Source organism: Leucopleurus acutus (assembly GCF_964270905.1).
Source record: "Leucopleurus acutus genome assembly, chromosome: 15".
NCBI lineage: Eukaryota > Metazoa > Chordata > Mammalia > Artiodactyla > Delphinidae > Leucopleurus > Leucopleurus acutus.
The window spans coordinates 51,141,462-51,162,077 of NC_139157.1; the positions used below are offsets into that span (position 1 = coordinate 51,141,462).

At 42.6% G+C, this 20,616-nt stretch overlaps 1 protein-coding gene across 4 annotated transcripts in view; it reads left to right on the forward strand.

Moving 5' to 3' along the window:
• Positions 1-504: 504 nt before the first annotated feature.
• Positions 505-20,616, forward strand: part of SCML4 (Scm polycomb group protein like 4) — a gene marked incomplete at its 5' end in the record, with an annotated part of 60,537 nt that continues 40,425 nt past the window's right edge. For 2 of the 4 annotated variants that reach the window (XM_082856025.1, XM_082856027.1), the window contains 2 exons: positions 505-675; positions 20,029-20,158. In XM_082856025.1, coding sequence (XP_082712151.1) covers positions 520-675; positions 20,029-20,158 — 286 coding nt within the window. The remainder of the gene's footprint in view (positions 676-20,028; positions 20,159-20,616) is intronic. The other 2 variants (XM_082856024.1, XM_082856026.1) reach the window with 1 other exon arrangement.

Below are 20,616 nucleotides of genomic sequence, written 5' to 3' on the forward strand. Positions count from 1 at the left end.
CAATTGATTTGTACTGTTAAATTTCTTTCATGGGAAAAAAAGGGTCATAACAATCTGTCCCCCAACCAAAGGGTAGGAGTGAATGTGAGAAAATGGTTGTGTTTATTTAATACTGTTATTATTTCAGCTCAGAGTTGAACTGAGACTCATAGGTAAAGTTGTCTCCTTGCGGATGACATCATCAGTTGTGCTTGTTGCTGGGAAGCTGTTGTCCTCTTCACCTAGCCAGTATCTTCCCTACTTCACTATAGTCCCGTGGAAATTCACTATCCTTGAAATTATACCAGGAGCCCAACAGCACTTTAAAAGCTCCTACTGGTGCCTGGCTCTCTCATATTTGGTTTTCCCCTCCCTTAAGGGGCAGGTATGGCCAAAATCACCAAGCCGGATCCATGTTTGCCTTGCAAACCAAACAAACACTTCTGTTTTTGTTTTGCTTTGTGTCTGGACTAATCCTTAGCACCTCTTCTGCCTGTGAGCGATTTGTCACTTCCTTCTGTAAGACTGGCACCAGCAGAAATGCAGTCTCAGAGGATCCCGGGGAGAAAGCGAGGCCGACCCCCACTTCACTCAACACCTATGAAGATGGCAGTTCATAACCTTTATTCTGCTTCAGCTGGTTCTTTACCAGCAGTGAAGATCCCAAAGAAAAGAGGGCGGAAACCCGGGTACAAGGTATGGCTCCATCATCTCCTTTCTCCAAAGTGCAACTGGGCTGGGGCATGGCGCTTGGGCAGAACTCCAGTGCCAAATGTGATGAGAGGTTGGAAACTGGGTAAAGACAGGGTGAGAAATAAGTTTCTCTCAATGAAGCATGTGACAGACGAGGCTTCATTGTTGCAACATGGCACACAATACATGCTGTCGCTGTCATGTGCATTTTTACAAGTGGAGAAAGCAAATTACACCAGATGGGGAAAGTTGTAAGGCGAGCAGATTTTAGGGTCATAGCTAAACACACATTATTAAGCCTCGCATCTCAATGAACGTTTCAGACACTGAGCTTTCCCCTGACTGTTCTTATGAGGGCAGCTCTGGAAGCCACTTTCCAGAGCTCGTTTGTCATTAATTTCAGTAGAAGCAGATGATGTCCCTGAGACATTTAAATTAATAATGCGAGCAAGCTAGTGTCAAAGGTCGTGAAGAGTTTTCCCTAATAGAGCCTCAATAAGGGGACTCATCATGAAAATTCAGGGTGTTAATTCATAGTTTCCTGCTTACAAAAGGCGCTGACGTCAAGATTGGCTACAAGGAGACATATCAGGCAAAATGAAAATCCTGTTACTCTTTCAAGAATTAATGATTTGGCGAGGCTGTGGGGTGGAGACTAAATTCTCTGATGTAACTGAAATCACATAAAACAACCCAAACCCGAGGGAGAGCTTCTCCTCTAAGATGTTTTTGAAGAGTCTGCTAGAGAAGAAAGATCATTGAGTTGTTTTCCATGAGCCTTTCGGGCATTAGAAAATGAGCTTCAGAAGTTTTCCTTCGTCTATTTTTCTAGAAGTAAAGAGCTTATGTTTCCATCTTGAGATCTGAATACGCAAACCAAAATGCAAATTGGCAATTAACTCCCATATATTTAGGAAAATGTATGGAAATTATTTCATGTCAGCAGAAAGACAAAGCTTCTGGAAGAATTGGTAATGAATTCAGCCTCTGTCCCTTTGGTTCTCCACAGTTCTTCCAACTGCTGGAAAATAGACACAATAGGTAGGGGGAAGGTGACTTAAAGTTATTTGGGGGTCACTGGTTTTAGTAAAAGAAGCTTTTACTCAGCCAGCTCTTGAAGCAAAGGCTTCTGTCACTGGTTATTTTTTTAACAAAGAGAGCTTCCTTTTTCTCATGGGCACACCGGTTTCAGAATTGTGTCTCTGAAGCTGGCCCAGGGCAGGTCTTTCTGCTCAGCTACCTGTGCAGCTGCTGGGGTCTGGGAATTGCATCTGGAAGGCTGGAGCAGGGCAGCCCTTCTGTTTATAGAGCCAGGGAGTGAATCCAGGATCTAAAGAAACACACTGAAAAATTTTCTCTCCTATTTGGCCTTTCTCCTGCTCCCCTGGGAGCTGTGACCCAAGAAAGAAAATTACCGACAGACACAGCATTTCTGGGGCCAGGAAAAATGGAAATTCACTCTGTGGAATGAACCCAACTTTGCAATTTTCCTGTCTCCTGAAAAAGGCAGTTTTCAGTTCTCCTAACACTCAGAGACAGCTCAAGGCAGGAAGAAAGCTTTGGAGACGGTTAGCTGACATACGGGCCCTGCACATGGCAGGTGGATCTTATTCCCATGCCTCACAGGGTGTCTTTTCTGGGGACAACAGGCCACAGATCTTCTTTCAGTCCACCTCCCATATATTTGAGGAAATTGTGGGAATTATTTCAGGCCAGCAGCTCCTCAAGCCTTGGGCTTCGTGTTCGAGAAAAACGGCTCCAAACCGGGTGCCAGTCTGTATGCAGTCCCGACCCGCTCCTGGTGACAGGAGCAAAAGGTCTAAAGTCTTCAGAAAGCTAAAATGATTCCACCTAAAGGATCATCCTTTATTCTTTTTTTTTTTTTTTTTTGACTGTGTTGGATCTTCGTTGCTGCGCATAGGCTTTCTCTAGTTGCGGCGAGCGGGGGCTACTCTTAGTTGCGGTGCGTGGGCTTCTCATTGTGGTGGCTTCTCTTGTTGTGGAGCACAGGCTCTAGGCACGCGGGCTTCAGTCGTTGTGGCACGCAGGCTCAGTAGTTGTGGGTCGTGGGCTCTAGAGCGCAGGGTCAGTAGTTGTGGCTCACAGGCTTAGTTGCTCCGTGGCATGTGGGATCTTCCCGGACCAGGGCTCGAACCCGTGTCCCCTGCATTGGAAGGCGGATTCTTAACCACTGCACCACCAGGAAAGCCCCAGGATTGTCCTTTATTCTGAAATATCTGCTTCCTGCTATTTTGGTGTTAAAGTTTATTAAGTGTCATATATTGTGAGGGTTTGGTAATCTTAAAAAAATGTCCTTACTTGGCAAAGTAAAGTTAACAATGTATTAAGTCTCTCCGGTTTTATTTTGACAATTTCTTAGACCCCGAAGCCCCATTTTACCAGTGAAATGGTTTTAATTGTGGAGATGCCAGCAAGGAAAGTGTACAGTTTGATTCCATTTACCAAATGGCCACTCATTTGGCAATTTTAACTACCTGGGACACAGCTGGGGAGCCAGAGTTGTTAACAAAAAATCCTGAGCAAGTGAAATAAGATATTACTTGGTCTACCCTTAAAGATCTTGTATTTTATTACTAAGAAAATGCTTCCAAACCCTTCCTCAGTGTCTGTTTACCTTTATTGTAGATGCATTTCTTACAAGCTTGATTATTGCAGTTTAATAGCCTTTGATTTGAAGGGGAAGATATTTTGGGGAGAAGATTGCACACACAGCTGGATACTGAAAGTATAATTATATGATATCATGTTAATAATTTAGGACAATAAAATATACAATAATATTTTCAGTTGTAAAATTATAACACTATAACTTTATGTCAGCACATTATTATATTTATATTAACAATATTATCTTAATAAAATGATAAGTATTGAGCCAGGAGATTCTGAGGATGCCTGGTTGTACCAACTGTATCACAGGTTTGTGCTGGTTGACGTTTGTCACTTCTTGCCTGGTGCTGTCCCAAGCTGCTCTGTCAGTCACCTCTGTGTCCCTGCACGTGTGGAAACTCTCTCTGGTCCAAGTATGGGTATAAGCCTCTCCCTTTAAGACCCAAGCACAGCTAACACAGGCTGTGATATTTAACCTCTTCTCTGAGTCTTGAGAATAACATGAGCAAATTATAGGCAGAAAAGGAAGGGTTTAACTGGCATTCAGACGTGAGTGCTCCAGAGTTCACGGGTCATTCCTCCTCCCAGGGCCCATCTGACCATGTCTCTTGGCCCCGGCCTGCAGCCACTTTGCTGGGGCGTGCTTGCTGCTGTGAGTATCATTTTATGGCCTTACTGCCCCCTTCTCACCCCAGTCAAAGGAAGGAAAAACCTCTTAACGTCATATTTTCTCCGAAGAGCCATACTCTGCCATGAAAACAGCTTTCTTCATTATAAAACAGAACATTTACATCTCAGTTTGAAGAATCTGCTGTTGATTTAGGTCCTCAGTTCAGAGACTCCCCAAGGTCAACAGGTGGATTTTCCTTACATTTCATGACGAAGGAGACCATGGAAGTCTTTTTAAAAAGATAAAGAGAGAGGGTCTGCACCAGGGATAAACCCTAACTTCCATTCAGTAGACATAGCTGATTATAATGGCTCCAAATAGCGGGATTTTCAGCTTCTGTGTCTTTATGATTTAAGCAGGAAGAAAAAAGTGCCGGTTTTTTAAGATAGCCATTCGTCCCCAGTACACAATAATAATAATTAATAGTAATAGCAATAATAGTCATAAGTAACACTTACTGAGCACTTCTACATTTGAGTCTCTGGGCCTAAGCACTTTATATATATATTTCTTATAGATCCTTGATAATTTCATAGTGAGAAGAGTCAGAAAAACTGCAGGAATTAGGCATGAATTAACCATGCCCCGCAGCCTGAGGCCACATACTGTCCGGCCAGCAGCCCTCTCCACCTCAGCAATCTCTTTGCGTTACTGTTCAGAATAGTATTTGTGTTTCCTGATTCAAAAAAGAGTAGATTACTTTCTGTCTGCTCTGTTTAACTAGCTAAGAAAAGTGTAACATGCTCTAGAAAGAATATCATCCCTGAAACATTAAAAACAAATAGTTTATATGTTCTAAAATGTTAATAATTGTATCATTCAGCATACAAATTCAGCTGCTGTAACAAAGGCCAAAGAACAGTGGCTTAAAGAAGATAGAAACTAATTTCTCTCTCATGTTACTGTCTGGGAAGGCCATGTGGGGCTGATTCGATGACTCCACCGTGTGGGGGACCCAGGCTCCTTTTATATTGTTGCTCTGCTATCTTAAGACACAGTCTCAACCTCATGCTCTAAGGTGGCTCCTCCAGGTCCCTCCATCCCACTACTTTGGCCAGCAGAATGGGGACAGAGGTGGTGGAGGGCACGTTGTTCCCCTTTAAGGGTGAAACCTTCAGAGCTGTACACACCCTCACACTTGCAACTCACTGGCCAGGAAGTGAGTCACTTGGCCACACTTAGCTCCACAGGAGGTGGGAAAATGTAGTGTTGAGCAACCACATGATAAGCTGAAATCCAGGGATTCCATTAATAAATGAAGAAAGGAGCATGGATATTTGGGAAGAGCCAGCAATTTCTGCTAACTATTGAAAGGACAGTCTTCCGTTAACTGGTAAATTCACTTTATAAAGAAAGTAATTTTCTAAAGAGCAAGAGTAAATGCAGCATTTTGTTTTGTTCCTCCTTTCTTATTGTCATCCTTTCCCCCCCCGAAAAAGTATGTGTTCTTGGCACTGTGTAACAAGGACGTCAAGTTAACAAAAATCTCAGTTAAGAGAATGTTCAAACTTAAGTAGAAAGGGTTTGTTTGTTCCAACATTTGTTTAAAGCCTCTTTCTAAAGTGTGTTTTCATTATAACTGTTGAATTGGCTTCAGTGCTTCTTTGATTATCCAGATCTTGTATTGCCTTAAGAGTCATAGTTAGGAACACTAACGGCAGCCTAATAGTGTGGAAGGGAAGAATCGACATCTAACCTTTCCTGTGCCTATTTTCAAGGTCCCCCTCTTGCTGATGGTGCATATGAAGTACCACCTGTGGCCCGTGAGGGAAATGACTACAAAGGCACTAGGCAGGGGCCATTCCCTTGGGCTGAACAGTGTGCAGCATCTAGGGAGGGGACGGTGTCCCCTGGGGTTTTCTGTGACCCTCCTGCCCTCAGCCCAGGGCTGGAGCAATGGTCAGGGGTGAGGCTAAGCAGTGTATCTGGGGCAGCGGTATCTGGTGAATGTTTCCTGACCAGCATTCTGAGTGTAACTCAGACATGAATGTTAGTTGGTATTTTCACTTATGTTAAGGAGTGAGAGAAATGTAAACAGTGAAGTTGTATGTTGGAATTTCACTCATTTGTCAAGGATGTGGTTGACTTCTTTGCTGAATTGGATAATAGTTTGTGAAAACAAAAAATATTTGTTTTTTCATTCTATTCGCTGTGTAATGGCTACAGACAAGACACACTTTTAAGTTTAATTTGCATTTTTAATATTTCCTCCATTGCTCTCTTAAGCCTGTAAGTCAACAAAACAGTAAATCCAGCCCTATTTGTAGCATTTGCCAATTTCCAAGGTGTAAATATTCCCAACATGGCCAGTTTCAAGGCACCAATGTGACTTTCCTGAACATGGAGTTGGTAAAAGATGGGCTGTAGTATCACTCTTGTACTCTATTTCCACACAGATGCAACATAAAATAATTAGAAAGTGATGAGTTTTGAGTATCTATTACCTTTGTTCTTAATATATTTTAAAAATTAATACTCTGTACGTGTATGCAATTTAATTTTTAATAATTGCTGTGTTTAACAAACAACTTGCAATATTCCTGAAAATTTAACAATCACCTTTTGTGAACCAGTAGAAGCTGCTCCACCTCCCCGCTGCTCTGAGCTCTGCTATGCGCAGGATGCCTGTGAGTGTATGTTCCATATCCCCACTCTCATCTTCAGGGCTGACCCCACGCCTGCTGGTGCATAGAACTTGGCTCCCTCACCAGTTTCTGTAAGAAGCTCCATCACAGCAAGCATTCCTTGAAATGTGTGGGCTCTACTAAAGATTGTTGGAGTCACAGGGCAGCATCGACATTCATTAAATACTTCACATGGATGGATCTGTTTTTCTGCATCCCACTTTATCCAATGATGGTTATTTTTGTTTTCCTTTTTCTTCCTTCTGTCTCCTCGTACTCACGGAGTACGGGCTTCACGGCTTCCCTGTCTCCTCTCTCAGCCGCCCTCTGTCAGGAGGAAATTAACCCATTCTTCTCAGCCTCACCCAGGCAGGATGGTAGCACCACCTCTGCCTCCATGCACACTAACCCTAGGGCGGGGAACTGTCTCTCCTGGGGTTTTCTGTGACCAGCCCCGCCCTCCTGCCCTCACCCCAGGGCTGGAGCAATGGTCAGGGGTGAGGCTAAGCAGTAGGTCTGGGGCAGTGGTATCTGGTATCTGACCAGCATTCTGAGTGTAACTCAGATATAAATGTTAACTGGTATTTTCACTTATGCTAAGGAGTAAGAGAAATGTAAACAAGGCCAAAGGATACTGGCTCCTCCATCCCTCGCATGTTTAATCTCTCCCAAGGGAAAGGAGAAAAAGTTGTGGGTAAACCCAGAAACAGGCTGACTCCTCGGAATGGAATTAGGCCATTGGCCACAAACTTCTTGTTGTTGGAGCTGATTTGCATTTCCAACAGGCAAGTTTTTTAGACTAAAGTCTAATGTTAAACACAGTGAGGTATTCAATTTTCCCTAACCCTGCTCCCTGAATCTCCGCAGAACCCTGAGGGAATTTTCTGTGAAGAAAGAGAGTGAGCCTAAAGGAGCAGTGTGCCCCCAGGGAAAGCTATGGGCAGGGACGTGGACAAAGCTATCCTCGAATGGTGTGGGAGAGGAAGGAAGGGAGAGAAAACATGATTTTTAAAAAATAGAATCTGATACATCAGTTTCCTAGGGCTGCTGTAACACAATACAACAAACTGGGTGGCTTAAACAGTGCAAATTTTTTTTAAATTTTATTGAAATATAGTTGATTTACAATGTATTAATTTCATGTTAGATATACATATATATCACTTAATATATATATATATATACATGTTAGATATATGTATTACTAATATATATGTATTACTGAATATGTATATTCTTTTTCAGATTCTTTTCCTTTATATATTATTATAAGATATGGACTATAGTTCCCTGTACTATGTAGTAGGTCCTTGTTGTTAATCTATTTTATATATAGTGGTGTGTATCTGTTAATTCCAAACTCCTAATTTATCCCCCCCCCTCTCCTTTCTCCTTTGGTAACCATAAGTTTATTTTCTATGTCTGTGAATCTATTTCTGTTTTGTGAATAAGTTCATTTGTATCACTTTTTTAGATTCCACATGTAAGTGATATCATATGCTATTTGTTTTTGTCTGATTTACTTCACTTAGTATAATAACCTTTAGGTCCATCCATGTTGCTGCAAAAGGCATTATTTCATTCTTTTTTATGGCTGGGTAATATTCTATTGTGTATATATACCACGACTTCTTTATCTATTCATCTGTTGATGGAACAACAGAAATTTATTGTCTCACAGCTCTGCAGGGTGGAAATCTGAGATCAAGACCAGCCAGGTTGGTTCCTTCTGAGGGAGGGAGGATCTGTTGTTGCAGGCCTCTCTCCTAGCTCTGGGGGGCCTCCGGTGTTCTTTGGCTTGTGGATGGCGTTTTCCCTGCGTCTTCACATTGTCTTCCCTCTGTACATGTTTGTCTGTGTGTCCAAATTTCCCCTTTCTATAAGGGCACAGTCATATTGGATCAGGGCCCACTCTAATGAACTTATCTTGATCATCTGCAAAGACCCTATTTCCCAATAAGGTCACATTCACAGGTACTGGGGGTTAGGACTTCAACATCTTTTGGTGGGGAGACACATTTTAATCCATAGCACCCAGTATAATAATCTTTATCTTGTAACTAGACATTTAGTCCATTTATATTTAAAGTAATTATTGATAACTTTGGGTGTAAATCTATGTCTTATTTTCTGTATTCTATTTGTCTCACTCATTCTATGTTCCTTTTACCTGTCTTTCCTGCCTTCTTTTGGATTTTTAAGCATATAATTTTTTCTTTTCTACTTCTTGAAGTTTAAGCACTATGTTTTCTATTGTATTACTGATTGCTCTAGAAATTATGGCATGCTTACGTACTAGAGTTTTCTAAATTTAACCTTACCTTTGCTTCTTCCTAGATCATACAAGGACCTTAGGACACTTTAACTCCATTTATCTCCCCACTTCAATATTACTGTCGTCACACATCTTAATTCTTTTTTGCTTTTTTAATCCCTCAAAACAATTATTTTTGTTTTGTACAGTTATTTTCATTTAGATTCACCTGCTTATTTACCACTTAAAAAAATTCTTCATTTCTTTTTGCATTTCATACATTCTACCTGAAATCACTTTCCATTTCCTGCAGTACCTCTTTTAGAAGTCCCTTTAATATAGACCCTCTAGTGATGAATTCTCTAGCTTTTGTTGTCTGGAAGTACGTTTATTTCATCTTCACTTTTGGAAAAAAATATTTTTGCTGGGTGTAGAATTCTAGGTTGTTATTTTCCTTGCAGCACATTGAAGGTATTATTCCATTTATCTTCTGGGGCCCATTGTTTTAAAGAACTCAGCTCTCCATCTGGTTCATGTGAGGGTTCCCTGGCAGGTTTTGTATTTTTAAGCTAATTTTAAGATTTTTTTCTTTGTCTTCAGTGTTCTACAATTTCATTCTGTTGTGTCTACCTGTGGATTTCTTTTTTATTCATCTTATTTAGAGTTTGGTGGGCTTCCTGAATCTGTGGATTAGAACTTTCATCAGATCTGGAAAATTCTTAGCCATTCTCTTTTTAAATATAACCTCTGTTCCATTCTTTCTGAAACTCTAATGTTAAAACTTCTCATATTCGCATTGTCTTTTAACCTTCCCTCAATAGTTTTTATCTATTTGTCTCAATGCTACTTTTTGGTGAATTTCTTCTGACATATCTTCTGGCACACTAATTCTTTCTTTAGCTATATTTAGTATGCTGTTAAATCTGTTTATTTAGTTTTTAATTTTAGTTATTGTATAGAAGTTAAATTTGGTTCTTTTCCATTTTGCTATGCTATTTTTTATAGTTTTCTGTTCTCCAGAGATATTTTCAAACTTGTTCTTTATATCTTTATACATAGTATCACACTTGCTTTTAGAATCTAAGTCTGATAATTGAAATATCTTAAGTATTTTGTTTCATTTATTTATTTTATTTTATTTATTTATTTTTGGCTGCGTTGGGTCTTTGTTGCTGTGCGCAGGCTTTCTCTAGTTGCGGCAAGCAGAGGCTACTCTTCGTTGTGGTGCGCGGGCTTCTCATGAGAAGAAAGAAGTGGTGGCTTCTCTTATTGTGGAACACAGGCTCTAGTCATGCATGGGCTTCAGTAGTTGTGGCGCATGAGCTCAGTAGTTGTAGTGCACAGGCTTAGTTGCTCCACGGCATGTAGGATCTTCCCGGACCAGGGCTTGAACCCGTGTCCCCTGTACTTGCAGGTGGATTCTTAACCACTGTGCCACCAGAGAAGCCCAGTTTCTGGGGTTTTACTGCTGTGTGTTTTTATTGCCCATTCTTGCTTTGGTTCCTTGCTTCCTTGTGTGTTTGGGCTGTGTTATTCACTGACTTTGAAAAATTATTTTGGGGACTTCTTTGAGACCTTTCTCCAGAGATGATTTGTGTTTGTTTTTCCAGGTAACCTGGGAGCACTGCCAGATTGGGTAATTTTTTTTTTTTTTTTTTTTTTTTTTTGCAGTATGTGGGTCTCTCACTGTTGTGGCCTCTCCCATTGCGGAGCACAGGCTCCGGATGCGCAGGCTCAACGGCCATGGCTCCCGGGCCTAGCCGCTCCGCGGCATGTGGGATCTTCCCGGACCGGGGCACGAACCCATGTCCCCTGCATCGGCAGGCGGACTCTCAACCACTGCGCCACCAGGGAAGCCCAGATTGGGTAATTTTTAAACTAACTTCACAGCCTGAAGTTTTCCTGGTTGCCCAAGTTCTGTGAATTTGAGCTACAAATCTGTGTGAGCTCTGGCTTGTGGTAATATCTTCCCAGGAATTCTGCACACCCCCTCCCCCAGTGTCAAGGCAACTTTCCTTAGAGTCAGTTATGGGTTGGGTAGGGCAGGACAAGTTTATAGCTAGCTTACCCTTACTCTGAGGTTGTAGCCCTTTGGGTGAGCTCTGATCCATGGCAATTCCAAGGCCTAGATTTCACCTATATTTGGGCCCAATTATCCTTTATATATTGTTAGCACCTCCATACTTTTACTAATCTTACATTTTTTCCATTGTTGGTGGTTGTTTTCAGTTGATCCACATAACATAGTTTTCTATATTCCCAGAAACAAAACTCCGAAGAAATTTAGGATGCCACATTTCTTCTAATCAACATTCAAAATATGGCACTGACACTGGTTTTATCTCAAACTCTTTAATGTTTTCAGAAATAGTCTAATGCAAGGTACATACACACATTACGAGTTGGAATAGAACTTAGAAACCAACAAGCTGGGATTTCGCAGGTGGTCCAGTGGTTAAGACTCTGTGCTTCCACTGCAGGGGGCACGGGTTCGATCCCTGGTCCGGGAACTAAGATCCTGTATGCTGAGTAGCAAGGCCAAAAAAAAAAAAAAAAAAAAAGCCAACAACCCTACCCGCATTAATGGCTTTGGAAGATGAAGCCCAGAGGCACTGAATGGGTTGCTCAGAGTCCCACGTGAGTCAGGGGCAGAACCAGGATTAGAACCCCAGCCCTCTCTGAGTCCTGTGTTCTCACCACTCCCCTGCAGCTCTTTGGGCAATGTGAAATCATGTCAGTTCTCAGTGTTCATTTTCCAGATAAGGAAATGTGGATGCTCGACTTCTTTTTCATGTCCTCTCCCAGAAGTTCCGCATAGAATGTTTCCTGTCGTATTCTGAAATTTTACTGCTTGAGTATTAGAGGAGGAATGTTTTGAACCTTAGACACAAGCCAGGGTTATGGCTTCCCCAAAGTTAACTAAATGAGCAACAAGTAAAATGCTAATGTTTTAAACTAATGTAATAAAAGTATACTATCAAACAAAGTTTCTGTGAATAAATCTAGAAGTTATCTTTGATTTTGCACTTTCTCTAATCACCTTAATTTCACCTCCAAAGTACACCTGAATCCAACCAATTCTTTCTGTTTTCACTACTTTCACCCTAGTTCAGCCACCTATGCGTCTTGCCTGGACCATATGATAACCTCCTCACTAGTATTCTTTTCTCTATTTTGCCTCTCCCCATCCATTCTCTGTATAGCAGCCATACTTAATTTTATAAAATAAAAACTGGGTTGTGTCTTTCTCTGCTTAAAATTCTCTAATTGTTTCCATAACTCCTAGAATAAAATGCAAACTTTTTAATCTGACTGTATTTATTTACTAGGAGTGCTATAACGAAGTACCACAAACTGGGTGTCTTAAAACAACAGTTCTGGAGGCTAGAAGTCCAAAATCAAGGTGTTGGAAGGGCCATGCTCTCTCTGAAGGTTCTAGGGTAGGATCCTTCCTTGACTCTTCCTAGCTTCTAGTGGTTGCCTGCAATCCTTGGTGTTCCTTGGTTGTAGACATATCACTCCAATTTCTGCCTCCATTGTCACATGGGATTCTCCCTGTGTGTCTGTGTCTGTGTCCAAATTTCCCTCTTCTTATAAGGACACCAGTCATTGGCATTAGGGCCCACTCTAATCCAGTATGGCCTCATCTTAACTTGATTACATCTGCAAATACCCTATTTCCAAGTCAAGTCCCATTCACAGGTACTGGGAGTTAGGACTTGAACAAGTCTTTTTTGAGAGGGACACGATTCAATCTACAACACTGACTTAGAAAACCCTCATGATTGGGCCCTGACCACCTAGCTAACCTCATCTTGCATCCTTCTGCCTCTTGCTCATAATTCCAGCCACTCTGGCTTCCTGGTTCTTTGAAGAAGCCAAGCTTTAGGAGGCTTACACTGATCACTCTGTCTCCTTCGAAAGTTCTTTCCTCAGCCTCCCTCTTTTTTTAAAAAATAATTTTATTTATTTAATTTTTTGCCTCATTGGGTCTTTGTTGCTGCATGTAGGCTTTCTCTAGTTGTGGCGAGCGGGGGCTACTCTTCATTGCGGTGCGCGGGCTTCTCATTGCGGTGGCTTCTCTTGTTGCAGAGCACGGGCTCTAGGCGTGCGGGCTTCAGTAGTTGTGGCATGCAGGATCAGTAGTTGTGGCTCGTGAGCTCTAGAGCTCAGGTTCAGTAGTTGTGTCACACAGGCTTAGTTGCTCCACAGCAGGTAGGATCTTCCCGCACCAAGGCTCGAACCCATGTCCCCTGCATTGGCAGGCAGATTCTTAACCACGGAGCCACCAAGGAAGCCCTCAGCCTCCCTCTTGTCATTCAGATCTTGATGTAGGTGTCACCTCCTTATCAGCCTACCCTAGTCACCTGGTCCCTTTTTATCACATCCCCATATTTTACTTCTCAGAGTAGTACTTATCACAATTTGACATTTTTGTTGTGTTTCTTATTTGTTTCCTCCACTATGCTATTACCTCATCAAGAACAATGACCTTATCTCCCCCATTTACAGATGTATCCTCAGCACCTACAACAGTATCCTGCACACAGTAGGTGCTCAATAAATATTTATTGAGTAAATGACTGCCTCATGGAATGAATTTTTTTCCCTTTTTAGACTTAGCTTAAATGATACAACTTGGAAAGGGCAGCTTCTGCCTAAGCAGTACTTAACGTACTGGGAACATTTCTTAAAGGGGATCGTGTGCAATGTGTAAGGTAGGAGAGTGGGTCTTCAAAGATTTGGGAAGATGTGATCCCAAGTGGGTAAGTGTAGAAAATGTAGATGGGTCCTAGAAGAAAGACGGGCAATTTCCCTTTCCTGCCATGACTACATGAACAAGAAACTTGGAACTCATTTGTATTTCTGGAATTTCTAATAATAATATTATAATACTAGCAGCAATAATGATCAGAAATACTTACTGAGTTCTCACTTTGCACTAGCCCTATGCTAAATGTTTACACTTCATTCTTGTCACATCCTTGTGAGAAGGTGCTGTTATCCTTACCTTACAGATGAGGAAAGGTAGGCTCTGAAAGGCTAAGTAGCGAGACTGAGGACAGGGTTAGTGAGGCTCCATTGTATGTGCCTACTGCTATCCTGAACTTATTTTAGTTTTGCTTTGCTGCTTCATCCTCTGCTGATGTGCAGGCAGGCTCTACACATCTTCATACTTCCCCCGACCACAGTCTGTATCCTTCATTTACCAACCTCTTGCTGTCAATCTAACAAATACTCTTTAGTCAGTACTTCTGTTTCTCCACACTTGCATATTTCTGGAAAAATACTTGAATTTTACATCAGCTGATCCCTTTTTCTTTAGTGTGCCCTGGCCATACATCTCAGTTTGCAGACAAATCCCCTCCCAACTCTTTGCAGTGATTTTCTAGCAAGTGTCTTAGGGAAGGTCTTCCCCTGAAGACAGCGGGAGCAAGAAACTCTCCAGGCCCATATCTTGGATCTGTGGATGGAAAAGAAAGATGAGCTGATCCCAGATTCCCCAGACCCTTTGGTGGAGACTCCAGCTGGCAGGGGCCGCCTCTACCCCTCTGCTTCACCCCACCATGATGCTTTAAGAAGGCAAAGCATAGCCATTGGCAACCATGCCCTGGATGAGGAGTCGCCATGCCCATTTGATCGAGGTTTTGAATTTCAGGTAAAGGTGCCAACTTTGCCAGCATCTGTACAGGCTGTTGGCTTCGAAGGCCAAGGATTAGCTCCTGCATGTCAGAGCAAGGCATCCTGGGCAGCAAATCTTCTTCCAGTCTTATGCAGCCAAGAAAGAGGCCTCTCCTCCCTCCTTCCTCTTTATTTTCCCCAATTTGTTCTGCCAGATTCTGTTTTGAATATTTTTAAAATAAACTATATTTTAGAACAGTTTTAGGTTTAGAGAAGGGTTGCAAATATACAGAGGATTCTCATATACCCGACACCTAGTTCCTCCTGTAGCTAACATCTTACACTTTTATGGTACATTTGTCACAGCTAGTGAACAAATAACAATACATTATTGTTAAATAAGGTCCATATTTTATTGAAATTCATTAGTTTTCCCCTATTTTGTTCCAGAATACATCCAGGATACCTCATCACATTTAGTCATCATGTCTCCTTAGGCTCCTCTGGGCTGTGAAAATTTCTTAGACTTTTCTTGTTTTTGATGACATTGGCAGTTTTGAGGAGTATTGGTCAAGTAGTCTATAAAATGTTCTGCAGCTTGGGTTTTTTGAAGTTTATCCCATGATTAGATGGGAGTTATGGATTTTTGGAAAGAAGATCTCAGAGGTATAGGTGCCATTCCCATGACGTCATATCAAGGGTGCAAACTATCGACATGGTTTATCACTGTGGATGGTGTCTGGATCCCCTGGCTGAGGTGGTGTGTGACCAGTTTCTCCACTGTCAAGTTACTATTCCTCCCATTCCCATGCTGTCCTCTTTGGAAGGAAGTCACTTTGTGTGGCCCACACTTAAGGAGGAGGAGTTATACTCCACGATACAATGTTTGGAATTTTTATACATGGGAGATCTGTCGATTCTCCCCATGTGTTTACTTAGTCGGTCACTCATTTATGTGAGTATGGAGTCATGGATATTCACTGTATACTTTGAATTATAACCTACTACTACCTTCTTTATCTGTTGCTCGTGTTGCTCCAGGTTTGGCCATTGAAAGCTCTTTCAGTTGACTCCCGTGTCCCTATGACCTACCCCTCTCCCTTTTCTAGGTTACCTTACTTTTGATTCATTCTTTATATTAAGCAATGAGATAGAAATTTCAGAATGCTGAGTCAAAGGATATTCCTACTGATGATTTATCCTCTTACCAAAAGGATATTTTTTAAAAGTCATATACCACCCACAGTTGCATGAGATTCCTTCTTTGTTCAAAAGTCCCAGAAGTTGTTTTACAGGTTGAAGGAATATGTAAGGTTTTTCCTGCAACCAGCTGACTTATTCTAACCCCTTTAATCGCTTCACCTGGGCAGAAATTATGGGCAGAGGTAACAGCCAACTATATTATTTCATTGGCGGTGGGTTCAATGGACAGATCCCCCTCTAATAAATATTAAAATAGTGAGCAAGTATTAAGGTTAGGCTCATTATGAAGTTTACATGAACAGTAAACAGTGTCTGCTATCTAAGTCTTAGCTGCCGTCATCCTCTTTCTCATCATCATCATTGTCATTTTCCTCGGGATGGATCACACGGATCTTTGTGTAATTTACTTAGAGGACACGGGGGGAAATGACTTACTAATCCTGTTTATTTTCCCCCACCAATATCGTTATCTGTATGTTGGACATTGAAGGGCTTTAAGCCTGTAAAGGAGGATTTAGCCAAGGTTCTTCCAGAGCCTGTTGACAGCCTTTGGAGACTGTCACCACCAGCCTCTCCATCACAAGCTGTACCTTCCTAGAGATACCACTCCTAGAGACACCACCAGGGGAACCCTTGGTGCCTGACCTGGGAGAACAGGCAGAGTGGCCGCAGCCCTCCTCACACTTGGCAGATGAGGGAACCCTGCCATGGTCACGGTGACTGAGTCACAGGAAGTTTCCCATCTACTCTGTCCCACCACTGAAGTTTCTTTTAAATTATTTTTATAATACTTAGTATGGTATTGCTACATGATGAGCCTTTTAATTCTTTCAAATGTTAACTCAAATTAAGATGAACTGTCTATTGTTAATTGCTGCTTCTGATTAGTACGGGATCTCTAGCAAGAGCCCCAGACTCTGCACACATACAGCCTTGTGTAACCAACATGCTCACTTTTGGCCTGTCTCCTTTTAAATTCATTGCAATTAATTTAAATTCATTTCTGCACATCCCACTGTGCCCTCAATACTGCTCAGCAGCCACATTCCATTCCCCCCATGGCCTCCCACCCTCCTAGTTCATTAACCCACCCTCCTCCACCCTCACACACAGCTTCCAGCATCACTGAGAAATTAGAAGCCACTGCAAAAGGCCTTCTGTAAGCTCCCACCTCCACATCCACCCAAATCCAGAGCCTCATATTCCTCCTTCCTTCCTACTGCAGTAGATGAAAAGTCCTTGTTTCTTTCTAAGGCCATAGCCCAGTTCATTAAATCTTATCCTCTCTCACCTGTTCAGAGACTCAATGCCAGCAGTTCTCCACACACTCCCCCGTATCATCAATTTTTACTGGGCTATTTCCACCAGCATTAGAACATATTTCCCCCTTCTCAAAAGCAACAACAAAAAATCTTTTAAAAATTAAAAAAAAATAGGGCTTCTGTGGTGGCGCAGTGGTTAAGAATCCACCTGCCAATGCAGGGGACATGGGTTTGAGCCCTGGTGCAGGAAGATCCCACATGCTGCGGAGCAACTAAGCCTGTGCAACACAACGACTGAGTCTGCATTCTAGAGCCCGCGAGCCACAACTACTGAGCCCACCTGCCACAACTACTGAAGCCCGCATGCCTAGAGCCCGTGCTCCGCAACAAGAGAAGCCACTGCAATGAGAAGCCCGCGCAATGCAAGGAAGAGTAGCCCCGCGGCTTGTTGCAATTAGAGAAACCCGCGGGCAGCAACAAAGACCCAATGCAGCCAAAAATAAAAATGAAATAAATAAATTTTTTTTAAAAAAGTAATTGTGATAAAAACCACATGGCATAAAGTTTATCATCATAACCATTTCTAAGTGTACAGTACAGTAGTTTAAGTATATTCACATCGCTGTGCATCCAACTTCCAGAATGTTTTCACCTTGCAAAACTGAAACTCTATACTCATTAAACAACGACTCTCCCTTTCCCCCTCCCTCCATCCCTTAGCAGCCACCATTCTTCTTTCTGTTTAAGTGCATTTGACTACTCTAGGTCCCTCATATAAGTGGAATCATACAGTTGTTGTCTTTTTGTACCTGGCTTATTTCACTTAGCATAATGTCCTCAAGTTTCATCCATGTTGTAGCATGTGTCAGAATTTTCTTCCTTTTTAAGGCTGAATAATATTTCCTTGTATGTATATACCACATTTTGTTTATCCATTCATCTGCTGATGGACATTTGTTGTTGCTTCTACAATGACTATGATGAATAATACTGCTGTGAACATGAGTGTACAGATGTCTCTTGGAGACACTGCTTTTAATTCTTTGAGAAGTGGAATTTCTGGGTAATTCTATTTTTAATTTTTTGAGGAATGCACCATTTTACATTCCCACCAATAGTGCACAAGGGTTGCAGTTTCTCCACATCCTCATCAACATGTGTTATTTTTAATTTAAATCTTATTTTTTTTATAGTAGCCATCCTAATGGGTGTGAGGTGGTATCTCATTGTGGGGCAAAAATCTTTCAGTCCTACTTTTCCTGCTGCTGTGGCTAATTGGCCACTCCTTTTTAAGACAGGACTCCTTGCAAGAGTTGGCTTTATTTCCTGATCCAGTGCCTCTCTTCCCACTATTTCTTAAGCTTATTCCAATCAGGTTCTCATCTCACCTACTGCACCACAGCCTCTCATGTCGAAAAGTTGCTATGTGGCCACTTCTGGTCCTCCACGTCTGACCGAGCATTTGACATGGTTGGTTACTCTCTTCTCCACGAGACACTTTCTTCATCTTGTCCCCGCAGTGCCATGCTCTCCTGCTTTTCTTTCTACCCCACTGGATAGAGTTCCTGGTTTCTTTTGCTGTTCACCCCTCTCTCTCTGACTTCTTCATTTTGGAGTCCTTCAGGGCTCAGTGAATGGATCCTCCTCTTCTCCACCTACCCTCAATTCTCTGATGATCTCATTCATTATCATGGCCTTAAATATCAACTCGCTACTTACGATTCCAAAATTAGTTCTCCGTTTAGACTTTCCCCCAGAACTCCGTAGTCCAGTATACATACCTGCCTACTTACCATCTCTTCTTGGATCTAAGCATCTTAAACCTGACATGTCCAAAATCAACCCGACCTTCCCTCGTTGTCTCCACTCTCCCCTCCTCCTTCCCCCACCTGCAAACTCCCTGGCCCAAACCCTCGGAGTCATCCTTGACTTCTTTCTTTTTCTCTCACACACTACATCCAGTGTGTCAGAACGTCCTTCTGGTTCCACCTTCAAAATCTGTCCAGAATCTGTCCCCTTCTCTTCACCTCCACTGCTCTCACCCTGATCCAACCTACCATTGTCGCTCATCTACTCTAGATTAGTGGTCCTCTCACTTTTGCTCCTTTTGTCTCTTCTCAACACAACAGTAAGAAAGATTGTTTAAAATGTCAGTTTAGATTCTGCAGTTTCTCTGCTCAGAAGAGCTCAGAGCAAAAGTCAAAGAACTTACGGTGTCTTGCAGAGCCCCGTGGTTTTACCACCTCTCCAATCTCACTCTCGCCTCCTTAATGTGGCACAAACACTCCAGGCATGCTCTGCCTCAGGACCTTTGCAGTTGGTATTCTCATTCACTGGAATGTTTTCCCCTTAAACACTGGTATGACTTAAATGAATGAATGTAGAATGGTTGGATAACTAGCAGTAGGAATACTATTTCTCCATGACTACTATTATTATTACATCCTAAAAATCCAGGAATCAAGTTAGGATATGGATGGGGATTGCATATACATTAACAACAGAATGTACACCCTTGCTACTCAAAGTGTGGTCCATAGACCAGCAGCATCAGCCTTTGATGGTCTCCACTGCAGGAAATAAACCCTGAGAAGCGTGTCACCTTTTGGAAGAATGGCTCCTGCTGTCTCTTCTAGCAGGACCCAGTGATCTTTGTGAACAGAAAACTCAGCAGAGTGAGCAAAGCTTCAGGATTGGTCACTGGGTGGCTGTCAGGAAAGAGCTGTCCACAGGAACCTCAGGAGCACAGGGGCTCAGGCTGGGAACTGTCCCCGACCCTGCATCCTGCACTCAGGAGGCTTATAGGCTGCAATTCCTCACACCTCTGTGTGTCCCACACCCTCTGCCTGACACAGTCATTTCCTGGGTGGCTCCACTGTAAGGACGGGGTGCAGAGCTGACCTCTAGGTGTGACCCAAACTTGAATCTTGATCATGAACTTGAATCTGAAGTTCAGCCCCCAAAGCTACACGATAGAAAGGTGTGGAAGAATGACAGAGTAGCAGTGGTTAACTGAGCCCAGGAAGGATCCTGGGAAAGTGCAGAGAGCATCTCCAGATTTTCATTGACTCCCTGGGTTCTCTCTTGCAGCTCAAGTCTCGGGTTCTCATGACGCCTTTAGCCCTCTCACCCCTGCGGAGCACGCCGGAGCCCGACCTCAGCTCCATCCCTCAGGATGCAGCCACCATACCCAGCTTGGCAGCGCCACAGGCTCTCACAGGTAGGTGAGGCGAATGAACTCCAAGGCTGGGATGGCCTGCCCGCCAGCTAAAGTTACTTTGTGAACTAGAGAGCTGCCACTGAGGTCGCTCAAATGAAGGATTCAGTGTGTCAGTTGGACAGTAGGTAGGATGACCAAATTCTCTGAGAACAGGAGTTTAGTGTCTCACAGCTTGGATTATTTAAAATTGATTTTCAATACATCTTGGGTTCAGCTGGTTGCTGTGGGTGGGTGGAGGCTAGAAAGAGTGGTTGGCGGCCCAGACTGTCTTCAGAGCCGCGTTTACTTTGCACCAACAGCGAGCCTGCTCACCTTGAAGAGTTTCTATCCCTGTGTTTGTACTTCCAGATCTCCTAAGGATCTTAATGCCCCTCAATCCCACCCAGTGCCTTCCAGTCCAGTTCAGGGTGGAGCTCGGCCCAGTCTCCCTCATGGGGCGTCCACCAACCAACAGTTCC